At 36.0% G+C, this 18465-nt stretch overlaps 1 protein-coding gene across 9 annotated transcripts in view; it reads right to left on the bottom strand.

Moving 5' to 3' along the window:
* Window positions 1-213: 213 nt before the first annotated feature.
* Window positions 214-18465, bottom strand: part of LOC116528511 (cytochrome c oxidase assembly protein COX16 homolog, mitochondrial) — a 26389-nt gene continuing 8137 nt past the window's right edge. For 4 of the 9 annotated variants that reach the window (XM_032245752.1, XM_032245748.1, XM_032245751.1 and 1 more), the window contains exons 2-4: window positions 14775-14846; window positions 3906-3968; window positions 214-658 (exon numbers count right to left, since the gene is read on the bottom strand). In XM_032245752.1, coding sequence (XP_032101643.1) covers window positions 542-658; window positions 3906-3968; window positions 14775-14846 — 252 coding nt within the window. In that variant the 3' untranslated portion in view covers window positions 214-541. Of the gene's footprint in view, window positions 659-3905; window positions 3969-14774; window positions 14847-16187; window positions 16230-18465 lie in introns of those variants that run through there. The other 5 variants (XM_032245753.1, XM_032245756.1, XM_032245757.1 and 2 more) reach the window with 2 other exon arrangements.

The raw sequence follows: 18465 nt of genomic DNA, 5'->3' as shown, positions 1-18465 counted from the left end.
TATGAGGTATTACAAAGAAATTTAAGACTCTTATCAGATTGTGATCATTTTTCCTTCCCTAATAAAAGAAAATTAATGCTTGATTTTACTGTGAGAATTTGGATCTAGATCTACTGTCCTCATTAGAAATCAGAATGAAATATCAAAATGATGCCCTAGTGGCTACTGCAAAAGGAATATGTGGGTAGCTGGAGAGTAGAATACACAACTCTCTTAGGAGCAGTATTCACATTTTTTAATTTCAAGGTGTAAAATATATGTGGCCAGCATTGTTACTTTTTTTTTTCTTTTTTCTTTTTTACTTTTTGTAAGTGATGCTGCTGAAACATTGTTACTTTCATCTGCAGATGGAATAGCTGAGAAGTATAAAAACCTGTACTTGACTTTTATTAAGATTATCTGTCATCAAATTACCCACATCCAAATTTCCATGGGCTTGGAATTTCCTTTCCACTTTATAGTGGTATGTATTAGGAAGTCCAGTTTATAACATTTTTTTTTTAAAAAAAAAAAAAAAAAAAGGAAAAAAGAATCAGCATAGTCAAGTTCTCTTAGTCTTAAGGCTTTCTGGGTTTCTTCCTTGGAGGAGGTCAGGATCTTCCCAAGGCCTGGGTCCTCGAATATTCTTCCATTCATCAAAAGTGGAGTCTTTTATTTTCTATAGAACCACAAAAAATTAAAGTATAAATATTAGTGTAAGAGCCCTGTGGCTTTGATTAGGACACAACTGACTGAATGGATAAATGAGTGGAAAGTATCTGATAGGTCCTCAATTACAACTGTAGCAAATAATCAACTACAATCATATTCACTGATGAAATGTCATCATAAGATTTAGAACTTTTCTTGTTTGTTATTGATGTTAATGCCTATCTTACACCACCTTAACCATAAAACTACTAACATAGACAAAGAGTCTACAGGCCTTGTTTTTGAGAGCACAAGGAAAAGGACGAAGCTGGGAAAACAAAAGTACAAATCTAAAGGCTGATCCAGCACAACCGTGACTGAAAGGGTTATTGGGGTAATGGCAGAAAACGAGAAGAAAAGAACAAAGGTGGAGATCCTAAAGTCTTCTACAAAAAAGAAAAGAGACCAAGATAATTTGTCTTATGCCTGGGCTTAAGAATGAAAAGACTTTTCCTACAGCTACCATACGTAAAACACCTTTGGGCAACTGAAACTAGTTGCAACTACATTATGGATTATCCTACTTTCATTTAGTCTGAAGCACTTCTCAAGCACAAAAATAAAGGTGGAAATAAAAGAGGAGAACATAAATGTTTCTTCACCTTTCTCCTACTGACCACCACTCTGACGTGAACTTTTACATATCTGCTGTTCTAGTTGTTCTGGAATAATGGAGTAAGACAGAAAAAATAAAAAAAAAAAAAGGCTAAGAAAACACAGGATAACTTATAGCCAGAGACAGGGAAAATGGCATAAATTTACCTTGACACTTGGATACTAAGCATTACTCTCTTACTAACTAGCTATATAATCTTTGGAAAGTGATTTAAGCCACCTGGGCATTAACTGTCTCATTAGGTAATAATGAAAAGGTTGGACCAAATTGTCTGCATGGTTTCTTCAGCTCTCAAATTCTATAGGTCTTAGGAGAACTAGAAGGAAAATCTACTCCCAGACAAACTCTCCATAGCATCACTACAGGTATAGCACTTGTATAACTACAGGTAGCAAGTTAAACGATTTTTTTTTTTAATCAATTGGAAAGTAGTGAATGAAAGTTCATTTACAGTTTTACCAGGAGTCTGTATTAAATATATACATGAAGGAACAAAATTCAACTAGTTTAGCATACAAGAAGAATTTAAAGTATTTTCAAATATAGTTATGAAATGATCTAGTTATTTAAAGGTTTTAATAAAGAATAATGGCCATTATTCAGATAACATAAGATATATATCCTTAACAGAATTTAAGATAATTCTGAAAAAACAAGTTCATGTAAAAGTGGTCTAGTCTTTAGAGATCTTTGGTAAAGGAGAGTCCTTGTAGAATTCTACAAAACATGCACAGTGGCTAAAGAATGGGCTGTGTAAATGTGCTCAGAAAAACCACCCAAGACTTAATACTTCAGAGCCAACTGGAATAGGCCTGAGTGTAGAACAGCGTCAAGAAATGTTAAGAAAAAACAGTGTCAAGAATATGGAGTTTTCAGGCCTGCCAGAGTGGAGACCTCTCTTTTAACACTTTGTTGCTACCTTGACATCCACCTAAGACACCAAAAAGGCTGTTCTTTGGGAGGAAAAATTATGCCTAAGACTTTTTCTTTTTTTTTGAGACGGAGTTTTGCTCTTGTCGCCCAGGCTGGAGTGCCATGGTGTGACCTCAGCTTACTGCAACCTCTCTGCCTTCCAGGTTCAAGCAATTCTCCTGCCTCAGCCTCCTGAGTAGCTCGGTATTTTTAGTAGAGATGGGGGTTTTGCCATGTTGGCCAGGCTGGTCTTGAACTCCTGACCTCAGATGATCCACCAGCCTCAGACACCCAAAGTGTTGGGATTACAGGTGTGAGCCACTGCGCCCAGCCTGAGAATAAGACTTTCTTTAGACTCACCACAACAAAGCTTAAAGCCAAGCCTTGACAAGATTCTCTGGAGAGACAGTTTGGAGATTGAATCCCAAAAGGGAGAAGGGCCAAGGAAAGACAGCAGCCTTTCAACAGATACTTCCTTACAAATGTAACACAAAACGAAGTTCAAGGTGACTAGCCAACAATTAAATTGTCTAGTAAAATAAAAATCAATATTCTTCAGAACTTTCTTCAGTGTATTATCCAATGACTACCCTTCAATACAAAATGACAAGACATTCAAAGAAACAGGAAAATATAATCCAGTAAAAAAAAATTACAAACTCTGGCCAGGCGCGGTGGCTCAAGCCTGTTATCCCAGCACTTTGGGAGGCCGAGGCGGGTGGATCACGAAGTCAAGAGATCGAGACCATCCTGGTCAACATGGTGAAACCCCGTCTCTACCAAAAATACAAAAAATTAGCTGGGCATGGTGGTGCGTGCCTGTAATCCCAGCTACTCAGGAGGCTGAGGCAGGAGAATTGCCTGAACCCAGGAGGCAGAGGTTGCAGTGAGCCGAGATCGCGCCATTGCACTCCAGCCTGGGTAACAAGAGTGAAACTCCGTCTCGTACAAAAAAAAAAAAAAAAAACTAAATTACAAACTCTAAGAGATGAAGAACATCCTCCGTCATCACATCTCATAATACAGTGTGCTATTTTAATTTTTGCTATCAGATGGATGAAAAATGATACCTCATTACACTTTGACATTCCTACTATGATAAGTTGAGCATCTCTTTATATGTTTAAGAATGATACTTATTTCCTTTTGTCCAACAGTTTTACATGCTATGGTTTCCCATGTTCTTACTGAACAAATGAATTGCTGAACTTTTTCACATTGATTTGGAGACAGTCTTCATATTTAAGTAATTTAATGTGCCATGATAAGATTAAACTATATTTTTAGGATTTCTCATGTAACTTGTGACTTTATATACATTTTTTCAGTCTGAACTTTTGAATTTGTATGTATGAACCTCTTAATCTTTACTTTTAGGGCTTCTGGGTTTTATGCCACATTTAAATAGGCTTTTTTGATTTAAGACAACAAATAAAATTCTCCATTTATTTTCTCCTAGTACTTTAGACATTTTGTTTTTTTACTTTTAAATTCTTGATCCATCTGGAATTTATTTATTTTTAGTATATTAAGTATGGATCCATCTTTATTTTCTTTTCAAATGGCTATATAGTTTATCAAATACCATATATTCAAGATAATTTCTTTCTGTACTATTAATACTTTTAAGGCAGATAAAACCAGTAACTGATTATTATAAGACAGAGACTATATTAACATACCATACCTCATATTCTGATTCTAAAGTAATTTTATTCGCTCTCAGTCTTTTTTCGAACTCAGGATCAAGCTGTAGAAAAGGAAAACAAAAGTCATAGGTTATCTAAGTCCATTGGACTCAATTTTCAACTTTAGTATGGCCAAATATAAACACACAGCAAAATCTCTGCCATCTACTCTGATCACATAATGATAACTTATGTACTACTACCACCATTACTCAACTAACAAGAGTTAATATCTACTGATTACTTGTTATATGACAGGCATTTTGATTTCTATTGCCTTGTTTCATCCTCACAAAATCCATGAGATATGTATTATTTTTTATTGGTATTATCATAAGTAAGGAATATGGGACACAGGGGGTTTGAATAACATATCAAAGAGGCAGAGCTTGGCTTTGAGCATTGGTTCTCTGCCTCCAGACTTCACAGTATTAACCACCAACCTAAATTACATTATGCAGAAATAACATAAAAAATACTAATATAATGCTGCACTTGAAAACAAAAAGGAATACCTTCCATGGGCCAGAAGTAGACATCTTAAAAAAAAAAAAAAATACATAGAGGTAGATAGGAGCTAATGCTCTATTACCTATATAAAAAGTTTTTCTGACCAAGTACCACACATTCTCACTCATAAGTAGGTGCTGAACAATGAGAACACAAGGACACAGGGAGGGGAACATCACACACTGGGGCCTGTTGGTGGGTGGGAGGGCTAAGAGAGGGATAGTAGGGGGTGGGGAGATTGGGGAAGGATGACATTAGGAGAAATACCTAATGTAGGTGACAGGGGGATGGATGCAGCAAACCACCATGGCATGTGTATACCTACGTAACAATCCTGCACAATCTGCACATGTACCCCAAAACTTGAAGTATAATAAAAAATAAATAAAAAATACAAACACAAAAATTTTTTTTAAAAAGTTTTTCTGTATGTGGCAAAGACTTCAAGAAGGAAGAGTGTGGTGGCTGAAATTAATAAACAACAACTACAAAAAAGCAAAGATCAAATAAGTAAAATAGAAGCATAACCAGAGGATTCCACTGGAATAATGCATAGATAAAGACGAGATGAATGAAAAAAAGCATACCACAAAAGCTTGATCTAAAAGTTGACACATAGCTAGTAGGAGTTCCAGAATTAGAAAATAAAGAAAGGAGAAGGAGGGAAATAATTAAATAAAAATAGCAAAGAATTACTCACTACATAGCAATGAGTCCTCAGACTGAAAGAAAACGGTAAGAAGCAAGCACAACAAAACAAAAATATTTTTAATCAAAGTGAAATTGATTAAGAGAAAAAAGAGAAGTCACAAAGAGTATTCAGATGAAAAGGTCAACAGCACAAATTCTATAGGCAATAAAGAGATAATATATTAATAACTTTATGCCATTAATTCAAAAACTAGATAAAATGGACAGATTCACAGAAAAATACAACTTTCCAAAACTGAGAAAGGAAGAACAGATAACTTGAATAGTTTTACAATCTATAAAGAGTTAAATCTGTAACTAATAACCTCACACAAAGAAAACTCCAGGGTCAGATGGCTTTACCAGTGAATTCTCTTAAGGAAAAAATAATGCCAATGTAACAAATACTCTGTATGAGTTACGTGGCAAGCATAACCCTGATATCAAATTTCAAAAGAAAATAAAGAAAAATAGCAAGCCAGTTTCATATGTGAACACAAATGCAGAGTTATTAAAAATAGTGCAAAAAGAATTCAGCAACATACCAAAAAGATAGCATACTATGATCAAGTTGAATTTATTCCAAAAATGCAAAGTTAACTTGGAAATCACAAAGTAATTTGAAAACAAACTAATGCAACAGAACAGAAAATCCTGAAGCAGATTTAAAAACTTATACGAACATTTGATTTATGACAAATTCAGCACAGAAGAACCGTAAGGAAAAAATGCTATTGTCAGTATATGACGCTTGCACAATTTCTTATCTAGTAATAGATTAGAAAATATATTCCTCATACCACATACAAAAAAGGAAAGAAAAAAAAATCAATCCTAGATAGAATGTAGACCCAAATATAAAAGGCAAAGTCAAAACTTTTAGCAATTCACATAGAAATATATTTCTACTTTGGCGTAGGGAAAACGTTTCTTAAAAGAAAAAGTAATCATAAAGTAAAAGAGGAATAAAATATACTGTATTAAACTTTTTTTTTTTTTTTTTGAGACAAAGTCTCGCTCTGTCACCAGCCTGGAGTGCAGTGGTGTGATCTCAGCTCACTGCAACCTCTGCTTCCCAGGTTCAAGTGATTCTTCTGCCTCAGCCTACTGAGTAGCTGGGACTACAGGTGGGTGCCACCATGGCCAACTTTATTAAACATAAGATAATTTGTTCATCAAAAGATACCATTAAGAAAGTAAAGACTAAAAGGTTTATAATCTGGAATGCATTAAAAAAGAAAAAAAAAAAAAAAAACTCCTAAAAAATAGTAGGAAAAAAACCAACAATCCAGTGGACAAAATGAGCAAGAGGCTTCAATAGACAAAATACAAAAATGAATATACAAAATGGAATATAAAAATAGCCAACAGACATAACAAAAGTGATTAACTTCATCAGTCACCATGGAAAATTTAAATTCACCCCATAATTAGATAGCAATTCATAACACACCAACCAAAATAATTTTAAAAAACAAAACAAAATGAAACTGACAATACAAAATATTTGGAACCTTAACAATAAATTGCTGGTAACAGTATAGATGGATACAGTCACTCTGAAAAACAGTTTAGAATTATCAAATAAAACTGAAGTATGATACAACACCCTATAATCTAGCAATTCCTTTTTTGTACATGTACAAGAGAAAAGTATACAAGAATGGAATGTTCAGGATGTCACCAAGATAGCAGAATAGAAGGTAACCTGCTCATATCCCCTCACGGTAACAAGAATCCTGCACCCATCCACAGTAAAAAGTTTCACTGCAGGAACCTCAGAATTCAGGTAGGAGGTTGTCAAACCCTGATGGAGTCAAAAACCCAGAAAGGTCGTTTTGAATGCATTCACACCTAGGTGGATGATCCACTAAGCTTGCGTTCAAGCCTGAAAAGAGCCCAGTTCTTCAAGGGGCTTGGCTACAGCCCCATTTGGCCTTCAGTCTACAACCAAAACCAGCTGCCAAGAGATCCAGAAGGAATTGCACATGCTAGTGACTTAGCAGAAAGGCTTATCTGCCTGCTGATACTAGTCTTGACAGTGAATCTGAAAGTGGCCCTGTGGCTCTGCTCCAGCCTTCAGCTGGAGGTCTCAGCTCAGAGCTGTTCACACAAAGGAAGATTCAACCATATCTGGCAGCCCAAGAGTACAGGCCTCCCCAATGGGCTTGCCAACCTCCTGTCATAGCAGATCCTGAGGGGGCCCAGCCTCAGCTGCAGCCCCTCTTGCTGTAGTTGAGAAACAATCCTGTCTATGCAGAATCCTCCAGGGAGACAAGTGCCCCTCTTGAGCCAATAAGATCTAGCTCTCTAGCCTCCAGGCCACAGCAGATCCCAAGAGGGCCCAGTCTGAGCTCCAGCCTCTCCTGTCATAGTTGGGGAACTAACCTGTCTGTATAGGGACCTGCTGAGAGATGCACATCCACCTGAGCCAATGCCTGAGGCAGCTTAGTCTCAGCTTCAGCCCCTCCTGTGGAAGTTGAGGAACTACCCCAATGATGCAGTGACCTGCCAAGTGACACATGCTCATCCAAGACAATGAGAGGGGCTCATCAGCCTCCCACAGCAGATCCAAAAGGCATCCAGTCTCAGCTCCAGCTCCTTTTGCTACAGTCAAGAACCCATCTGCCTATGTAGAGACCTGTTGGGAGGCATGCTTGTCTGGGGCACAGAGACAGTCTTGTGGACTCAAGTACCTGGTCAGCATTCCTACAAAGCCCCAGTACCTACCTTCAATCTTCCACAGATCCATTTGGGCCAAAAAGCCACATCAACCTTGGAGCCCTTATAAGACTCATGGCAAGCCTGGGCTTTGAGTACTCTCTAGTGCTGAGGCAGCTCAAGTGGTCACAGGCTCAGGGAAGACAACAGTCAGTGTGCTTAGAATCCCTGGAAAATCCTCTGAAGAAGGACAGGCACAAACAAAAGCAGACTGCACAGACTAAGATAAATACAGAGGCTCTCAATGCACACACATTGTTACATTTCCTCAAGTATCTGAAACATTCAGGAAAACATGGCATCATCAAAAGGACAAAATAAGGCACTGGAGACCAACCTAAAATGATGGAGATGTGTAATCTTTCAAAGAACTGAAAATAGCTGTTTCAAGGAAGTTTAATAAACTACAAGAAAACACAGAGAACCATTTAGAAATTTAGCAGAGAGATTGAAATAATTTTTAAAAAATCAAACAGAAATCCTAGAGCTGAAAAATACAATGAATGAAACAAAAAATGCACTATAAAAACATCAACAGAAAAATTCAGCAAACAGATGAAATGATCAATGAGCTTAAAGAGGAACTATTTGAAAATATACAGTAAGAGGAGAAAAAAGGAAAAAGAATGAAAGTAATAAACAGCTTACAGGATCTACAGAACAACATAAAAACAGCAAACATTCAGATTATTGGAGTTAAAGTGGGAACTAAGAAAAAGGAACAGAAAGCTTATTCAAAGAAATAATTACAGAAAACTTTCTAAACCTGAATATATAAATATCTGGGTAAAGCAAGGTAAAATGTCACCAATCAGATTCAACCCAAAATAATGCCCCAAAAACATATTATAATCAAAATCTCAAAGACAAAAGTCAAAGATAAGATGCTAAAAGCAATAAGAGAAGTGAAGTAAATGATATAAGGGACATCCATATGCTTACTTGGCAGCAGACTTCTTAGCAGAAACTTTATAGGCCAGAAGAGATTAAGACAATATATTTAGAGTACTGAGGAAAACAAACAAATTAAAATATTGCAACAACCAAAAATACTGTACCAGCAAATTATCCTTCAGAAATGGAGAGATGAAAGACTGCCAAACAAAAGCAGAGGGAACTTATTGCTACTAGACCTGTCCCAAAAGAAATAAAAAGAGAATTCTTCAAACTAAAAGATTAGAACACTGCATGATACACTAATACTACAATCATGATGTTTAAACCACTTTTATCTTCAGTAAGAAGACAAAACTATTAAAAATAATAATTGCAACAATTTGCTAAGAGATTGGCAATATAAAAATGTAAATAGTGGCCAGGTACAGTGGTTCACGTCGGTAATCCCAGCACCCTGGGAGGCCAAGGCAAGTGTATCACTTGAGGTCAGGAGTTCGAGGCCAGCCTGGCCAACATGGTGAAACCCCAACTCTACTAAAATTACAAAAATTAGCTGGGTATGGTGGTGTGCACTTGTAGTCCCAGCTACTCGGGAGTCTGAGGCAGGAGAACTGCTTGAACCCGGGTGGTGGAGGTTGCAGTTCTGAGATTGCACCACTGCACTCCAGCCTGAATGACAGCAAGACTCTGTCTCAAAAAAAAAAAAAAAAAAAAAAAAAAGTAAATTGTGACATCAAAAATTCAAAATGTAGGGAAAAGAGAGTTAATGGGTATAGGTTTTTATTTTGGTTTTTCCTTTTTCTATAATCAAAGTTTAGTTGGTATCCATTTCAAACAAGTTGTTATAACTATACGATGTTTCTGTAAGACTTATGGTAACTGCAAAGCAAAAATTCATAATACACTAAAAATAAAAAGCAACAAATTAATATATACTAACAGATAAAAATCACTTAATCCATTAAAAGAAAAGAAAAAAGGAAGCAAAGAGTTATATAACTAAAAAACAAGCAACAAAATGGCAGTAGTAAGGCCTTATATGAGTAAAAACACTGAATGTAAATGGACTATAGTCTCCAGCTAAAAAACATACAGTGGCTCACTGAATTAAAATATAACACACAAGTAAGTGTATGCTGCCTATAAGAAACTTACCTCATCTATAAGGATACACACAGACTGAAAGTAAAGGAATAGAAAAAGATAACCCATGGAAATGAAAACCAAAAAAGAACAGAAGTAGCCACACTTATATCAGATAAAATAGACATTAAATCAAAAACTAAAAAGAGACAAAGAAGGAAATCATATAATAATGAAAGAGTCAATTCAGCAAGAAAATATAATAATAGTAAATATATATGCACCCAACACCAGAGAACCAAATATACAAAGCAAATATTAAAAGGTCTAAAGGGAGACAGACTGGAGTGCAATGGCACAATCACAGCTCACTGCAGCCTCAAACTCCTGAGCTACATCAATCCTCCCAGATCAGCATCCAAGCACCTGGTACTGCAGGCATGCACCACCATACTTGGCTAAGTTTTTGCAGTTTTTTAGAGATGAGGTTTTGCCATATTGCCCAGGCTGGTCTTGAACTCCTGGGCTCAAGTGATCCACCCACCTCAGCCTCCCAAAGCGCTGGGATTAACACATGTGAACCACTATGCCTGGCCCCAGAAGATAATTTGAAACTCAATTTTTTCTAAATCAGGTAGCTAAGAGCTGAGGTGGACATTTCTTGGTGCCATTTTTCAGTTTAGCATTGATACACTATAGAAAGCATGATCCTTGGTAAAATTTAACATTATAGTATAGGAAGTCAACAGACCTCATACCAGTCCCCCTTTTGTTCACCCATAAGATATTTTAGTAGTTCTAACCTCTGAATCAGAAAAATGTCACTTTAGTCAGTTTCACAGGGCAGTCAAGAGAACAATATAATAATGCATGTTCTTATTGGTATAGTATACACAAGCTAGCTAACTCAGAAGCTCTATTTTAGGCTGAGATATTTTGGGGAGATGAGTAAACTTATGATTGATTTATATAAGTGCTTGTGCGTCTCATCTTGGACCTGTGAGATTCAGTCTTCACATCTGTTTTCACATCGTGTCTCCACCATGCCCAATCTCAATTTCTTGTTTGTGTATGGTGCGATATGCTCTGTTTTGGTTATTTAACTCCTTAATCCAGTTGTATGTGTCCTTCCATATGTCACAAAATAACAGAGTCATTTAGCTTTCTTTTTCAGTGATGTCTGAATCATACTGGCACTGGTATTATAATTGTTCTCATTTTCATTATCTAATCTTAGAAAACATGTTGACAATATTCATAATGTTAAAAATTAAACACCATCTGGTACATAGCACAACATGTAGGCAAAGTCAAAGACTTACTGCTCACAATTGCAATATACTTATATTGCACACTTAAATCACATCACTTGGTGTGATATAGCAATGTATGATCCATTACTGTGAATCCTTGGTTGTTAGTATCAGCAATCATAAGAAAAAAAAAACAACCCAGCAACAGCCACTAGGAACAGCAGATAAACTACGCCATATCTTTTTCTAAAAATTGAAAGCTGTTGTTTCCAGCTCTTACTTTTTTAGGCCACCTTACGGATCTTGTACTTTCCTCTGAACTTTGCACATCCATACTGAAAGGCAAGATGTTTTCTTTCCTGGGATGGCAAGCTTTCAGTACAAAAATCAGGACAGTATCAGGCAAACAATGATGGTTGGTCACCCCAAATTCATACTGTCTTTTCTACATCCTTCTCCAAACTTCTCAACTGAATCCAACCTCTTTTGATCCAACTTCTTCCTTTAGACCACAGTCTCAATCCCCTTGACCTCAGTAATTTGCCCTCTTGATGACCCTAACCTCAATCTCTCAACCCATTCAACTACTATCAGCTTCAACCAATCTTATCCTTTCAATCCTCAAGGACAAAACTTAACCTCTTAACTTCTCTCAACATTACTTCATCCTCTCTACCTAACTGGAACTCAACCTCACCTGACTCTCTCTACCTAACTGGAACCCAACCTCACCTGACTCTTGATAACCTAAGTTTGACTTTTCAACATCAACCAACCTCAACCTCTAAATCTCATAGGCCTTGTCTTCTGATCCTTCTCACCTCAACCATGTCCTCTCATCTTCCTCCAACAGACCTTAACCATCCTCATTCTTTTAACCTCATTCCCTTGACTTCAACTGACCTTGTCCTCTCAACTTCAATCAGCCTCATTCTCTTGACCTTACCTAACCTTGTTCCATTTACTGTGACTCCATTTCCTAAACCTCACCTGGTACCTTAACCTCCCCTGTTCTCCTTAACTGGGTGATATGGTTTGGCTGTGTCCCCACTCAAATCTCATCTTGAATTGTAGTTCCAATAATCCCCATGTGTCATGGGAAGGACCCAGTGGGAAGTAATTGAATCATGGGGGCAATTTCTCCCAATAAGTTTCCCCCAACTTATAATCTTGTGATAATAAGTTCTCATGAGATCTAATTGTTTTACAAAGGACTTTCCCCTTCATTAGGCTCTCGCTTCTCTCTCCTGACACCATGTGAAGGTCATGTTGGCTTCCCCTTCTGCCATGATTGTAAGTTTCCTGAGGCCTCCCCAGCCCTGTGAAACTGTGAGTCAATTAAATCTCTTTTCTTTATAAATTACCCAGTCTTGAGTAGGTCTTTATTAGCACATGAAAACAAACTAATACATTGGGTTATTAGTACCACCATTTACCCAGTCCTCAAAACCACAACCTTGAGTCACCCTAGATTTAATCATATTTTTATATTACATACACTAGTCATCAAATACTATCAGTTTGCCACTAAAATTATTGCTGAAACTCATTCATTTCTCTTTATCATCATGGCAAATATTTTACTTCCAGTTCCATCATTGTTCATCTATGCTACTGTCCGAGAATCCTAACAGGTCTCTTTACTTCCAACCTAAGCAACATTTTCTCTTCTACCTTCCTGCCCCAATACCCATCCACCTGTACTCCACTGCCAAAGAGCTATTTCTAAAATGAAACACTAACCATATGCCCAATACTCCCTCTACCTTATAGAACATAAGTCATTTCTATCATTTAGCTAATTCCTACTCATTCTTAAAGCCTAATTTGAAGGCTAATGCCTTTGGAAAACCTTCTCTGAATCTCCTTTTCCCACTTAAAACTATACACCCCTCTTGAAGTTCTAGTAATGGCATTTTACTGGCATTGTTATATTACATGTCTGGGTACATTTTTTTTATTAACTGTCTTCCAGCCTCAGTTATAAACTTTATAAGTACTAGTTTCTGAATACTTTACTTGTAGCATCTACAAAATATTAATAGATGACCACTATTCAGTTATTTTTCAAATATATATTTTCTCCCTTTGAAGTATCATGCTACCATAATTTTCATCTTAAAGGGAAAGACAAAAACATTCCTTGATAAAGTAATTGGGATGCTAACTGAAATCTTTTAACACAGTTACATTGAAAGTTGTTAACTGAAAATTAACTAAAATTGTTCATTAACTAAAAATTGTTATATTCCTTCATAGAAACTACACATTCTTTTAAAATTTAATATTTACCCTAATACCTACTGTCTTTAAAACTGGCTGATGTTGGTTTCTCTAAAACCATAAACTTAAGTGAGAAAACTGAATAGGACTTTATACTCTACTTTTCTATCAATATTACTGAGGCCTGCTAATAAAATACATAGATTACTCGGAAAAAAAAAAAAAAAACCTACAAATATCAGATCTGTGCCACAAACAAAAGCTATATGCTTCTGAATAAAAAAAAAAAAAACAGAGTTCTCATGTAACACCTGTCCTGATTTCACAATAACCCTGTAATCACAGAGAGTGAGAATCCTAGCTTTACCCCTAAGTAGCCATGTGACCTTAGCCAACTTAGTTAGGCTTTCTTTTTTTTCTTCAGTTTTTTTCATGTAAAAACCCACTATAGTTAATGTATAGATCCCCTCAGTTTCGTCACCTGTAAAATGAAGACAATAGTCTATAGACAGTCCCCAACTTGCAATGATTCAACCTATGGTTCTTTCACTTTACAATGCATTTAATCAGGATATTAAATGCATTTTTTACTTATGATATTTTCAGTTTACAATGAGTTTAGCAGGATATAACCCCATTATAAGTCAAGGATCATCTGTGTGTGTGTGTGTGTTTGTGTGTATGTATATATGTGTGTGTGTATAAACTAATATAGTCCTACTACGAAGTAGACACTATAAAAATAAGTGTCTTTATAGTGAAAAATAGTTTTGCTTTCTTTTACTAAGTTATTAAAGATACATATCAATATTCTTTATACAATTACTGATATGAATATGAAATATAATTAGACAAATAAAGTAAAATTATTGACCTATGCTTTTTAATCCTTTCTAAATCCTAAAAACAGCTACACTAAATCATATGTTGTAGGAGAATGGTAACAATATTGTGAATTTTCTAATGAAGAAGGAAGATTACTAGGCTGGGTGCAGTGGCTCATGCCTGTAATCCCAGCACTTTGGGAGGCCAAGGTAGGTGGATTATTTGAGGTCAGAAGTTCAAGACTACCCTGGCCAACATGGCAGAACCCCATCTGTACTAAAAATACAAAAATTAACTGGGCGGTGGTGGTGAGCACCTGTAATCCCAGCTACTCAGGGGGCTGAGAAAAGAGAACTGCTTGAGCCTGAGAGGCGGAGGCTGCAATGAACAGGATCAGCCACTGCACTCCAGTCTGGGTGACAGGGTGAGGCCCAGTGGCAAGAAAAAAAAAAGAAAGATTACTAAATTAGTTATATTTCATGATTCACTTCCATGTGATCACTCATGTTAAAGAATAATAAAAAGAATAAAAAAAAAAAAACAAAGATATCTTAGCATTGAAAAGCGAGACAAACTTAGACTGCTTAGTCTGCTGAGTATACGATTCTCCTAAATCAGAACACACATATAGACAGACACATATTGAACTCGAATTATATTTCTTACTTTACTCTTCACAGCATCATATCGGATTTGAGAAAACTCACGAAGACCAAAAGAACCTCCAATAATCAGCAACTAAAACAAAGAAAGGAAATATTTAGGCAAAACAGAAGACCAGAATTCAGCCTATCTGTAGATTGCTTACCTAAACAACGATAGAGGCATATTATACAAAAATTCTATAGATTATTTTTCCTGGTGAGTCACCATCTTTTAGAGTAAATACAGTATATACTATCTAGAAAACATTACAGCATATCCTTACCAAATACCAAAATCACCACCCTATATCTGTATTTGACCTTACGATTTAAATGACATCATAACAAGCATTATATTAGACTCTTACAACAGACCTATTTTTGTTTTTTGTTAAGAAAAAAACAAAAACAAAAAAAACAACCATTTAACAAATGAGGAAATAAAAGCAGAGCCAACTAAATGACTTGCCCATTGTTAAATTTTGCCCAAGCCCGTCTTTGTACTTTGAGTGCTATTCGATCTTCCTTAGTAAGTGAAGAAATTGAAACCTGATCAACTGCTCAGACCATATCCAAATAAGGCAGATGCCTAGCTATAACCAGTCAAGCTATTTCTGTACTTTACTTTCCTGTTTTATCTATATTCTGTATTCACTGCCCATATTGCAGACTGGAGCTCTCTCAACTTCTCAGTCTGAGTGCTGCCTGATTCATAAATTTTCCTTGTTCAAATAAACTCCATAAAATTATTCTGTTTTTTTGTCTAAGGTTTCTCTTTCTTTTAATACCATGATTACACAGCGTAAACCAGCAGTAAAACTCTGGCCTTTTTTTCCGTCAAGACCAGAATTCTTTTGATATTACGATTTTTCAAAATAAGCCAGTTGGAATCCTCATACCTTACCAAGTGATAAAGAAATCTCATGAAAGATTGCTGCAGAATATTCTCTATATCACATTGCATTCCCAGGGACAATACAGCTATAGGGATCACAGGTAAAGAAAGTTTTCAAATTCTTACTACATACTGAAATGCTGAAACATCACCTTAAGATATACAGAATCACTTTCATTTTTTTGCTGGCACCTCTTTGAGGCACAATATTTTCAAATGATTTAAACTTCCCAATAGAGAATTATAACCACCCAATGAGTTCACCTTGCCTGCTGCCTAGACAGCTGATTTATCAAGACGGGAATTACAACGGGGAATTGCGGAGCTGGTTGTATGGGAGACCAGAGTTTTTTATTATTACTCAAATCAGTCTCACCAAGCATTCAGGGATCAGAGTTTTTAAAGATAATTTGGTGGCTAGGGGCTTGGGAAGTGGGGAGTGCTGATCGGTCAGGTTGGAGAATCACAGGGGGCGAAGTGAGTTTTTCTTGCTGGTTTCTGTTTCCCAGTGGGATGGCATAACTGGTTGAGCCTGATTACCCATCTGGGTGATATCAGCTGATCCATCCAGTGCAGCAGGGTCTGCAAAATATCTCAAGAACTGATGTTAGGTTTTACAATAGTGATGTTATTCCCCAGGAGCAATCTGGGGAGGTTCAGACACTTAGAGCCAGAGGCAGCAAGACCCCTGAACTGTAATTTCTAACCTTGTAGCTAATTTGTTAGTCCTGCAAAGGCAGACTTATCCTCAGGTAAGAAGGGGGTCATTTGGGGAAAGGGCTATTATCAATTTTGTTTCAGAGTCAAACCATGAACTGAATTCCTTCCCAAAGTTAGTTTGGCCCATGCTCAGGAATGAACAAGGACAGCTTTAAGGTTAGAAGCAAGATGGAGTCAGTTAGGTCTGATTTCTTTCACAGCCATAATTTTACAAAGGCGGTTTCAGTATTGCTACAAAAGTTCATGACCACAAGGAGAGACTCACTCATCTTTACTTATTGTGTGTTGGTCTTATAAAAACAAGCTTAGAACAGATTTCGGATTTCAGAAGACACTTGCAGATTTCCCTGACCTCTCAAAGCAGGGATGAGAAGCAATACAGCAGTTGCAGCTAAGTAAGAGAGAACTGGGTTATCTTCTCCAAAGCAAAGAAAACATATTTATAATACTGTCCTTGCATTTATAAATGTATTCTCTAACAACAAACACACACATAAATGATTTTGTCCAGTTTACGACTAGCTGTACATGTTTAGCGGAATAACAGTTTTAATTTTTAACATTTTGCTTTTTGTTATCCTATCATTTTCCCCTAATAAATTAAGAAATGTAATTTGACTACAATTAAAAATGAACAAACAGTAGTTCATCTAATTCATTTGGCTAATTCATCTTTTTGTGCTCTTAGGTCAATTTGCTGTCTTTAGTGCTACAATGTATAACAAAAATTTATGTACTGAAACTTTGTTAAGACCGAATGCTGCATTTCAAAGTAGCTAATTGAAAACTTCTATAGACCAGACTTCAAATATTTTTGCATCAGCCAATCTGTGGAATTTACATAGCGGAGAAAAAGCAGACATAACCTGACATTTTGCTGATTTAACAAAAGAAGGAAAACAGTATTTTCAAAAGCTTAGCCCTTCTACCAAATGACTGAAAAACAGTTCTTCAAGTGAGAATGAACGGATAGGGAGCCCTCAGTCGGGTAGTATTTTGCCTGAACACAAAGAGAACAGTTTCTGTCTTATTTATGTCTTTCCCCCCAATATAACCACTGTTTCCAACTTACTGGTTGTCCTTCAAAAAACTCAATCCATGTATAAGCACAGACGTTTTTAACACACCACACTCTCCCTTTAATACAAATAGAAGCATAATGTGCACAATGCTTATCATCTTACAGACTGCATTAATATTGTATTAATAAACACATGAAAAAGTGTATATAAAGCATTAATTTAGAGATAATTGTAACATAAACTACAATGCATTCACTACCCAGTTTAATAAATAGAATACTTATACACATACCCCTTGCAAATAAAATGGTAACCTTCCTCTCTTTATCGTTAACACAACAGCTAGATTTTATTGCATTCACTTCATTTTCTTCTTTACCATCTATATGTAATAACTAAATTCTATAATTTAGTGTTTTCTGTTTCTGAATTTTATTAAAACTATTCTTTGGTGTAACTTTTTTAGAGAGAAATTATGTATTTTAAAGTATATTGTATATAGGTATAGTTAATTCATTTTCTTTGCTATATAGTATTCCATTGTAAAAACAGAACACAATTTACTACTCATTCCCTTGTTTGATAGATACCTGAATGATTTCTAGTATCATGTCACAGCCTCAAGGTTTTGTTGGTATTCTTAACCTCAAAATTATAAAAGTTTATATTTTATAGTGTTTTATACCTTTTAATGTTTATTTCTTTAATTGGTAATATAAATATATTTATATAAAAAGGAAGGTAGGGATCAAACTTTATTTTTTTCTGAATGGCTAGACCTTTCAGCTTCAGAATGAGGGATTAAAGCTAATTAGATTTTTGAATGACATGGTAAAGTAGCAATGACAATTTGGGGATCTTTTAAGATTACTGCATATTGAGAAGTGTGGTAAATTTCATGAGATTTTTTTTCTTTTGAAAAAAGTGGCAATATTTATTTAAGAAGTGAAGATGTCATTTATTTGACAGTAACGTATAATATATAATACTGCTCTAACCTTGCATTTTAAATTTTATACACCTTGGAGATTTCCTTCCTTCCTTCCTTCCCTCCTTCCTTCCTTCCTTCCTTCCTT

This window comes from Sapajus apella, unplaced genomic scaffold (genome assembly GCF_009761245.1).
Source record: "Sapajus apella isolate SASKATOON/1434 unplaced genomic scaffold, GSC_monkey_1.0 scaffold59, whole genome shotgun sequence".
In the NCBI taxonomy this organism is placed as follows: Eukaryota; Metazoa; Chordata; class Mammalia; order Primates; family Cebidae; genus Sapajus; species Sapajus apella.
The sequence above is the reverse complement of the archived record's forward strand: the minus strand, read 5'-3'. Positions and strand labels throughout refer to the sequence as shown.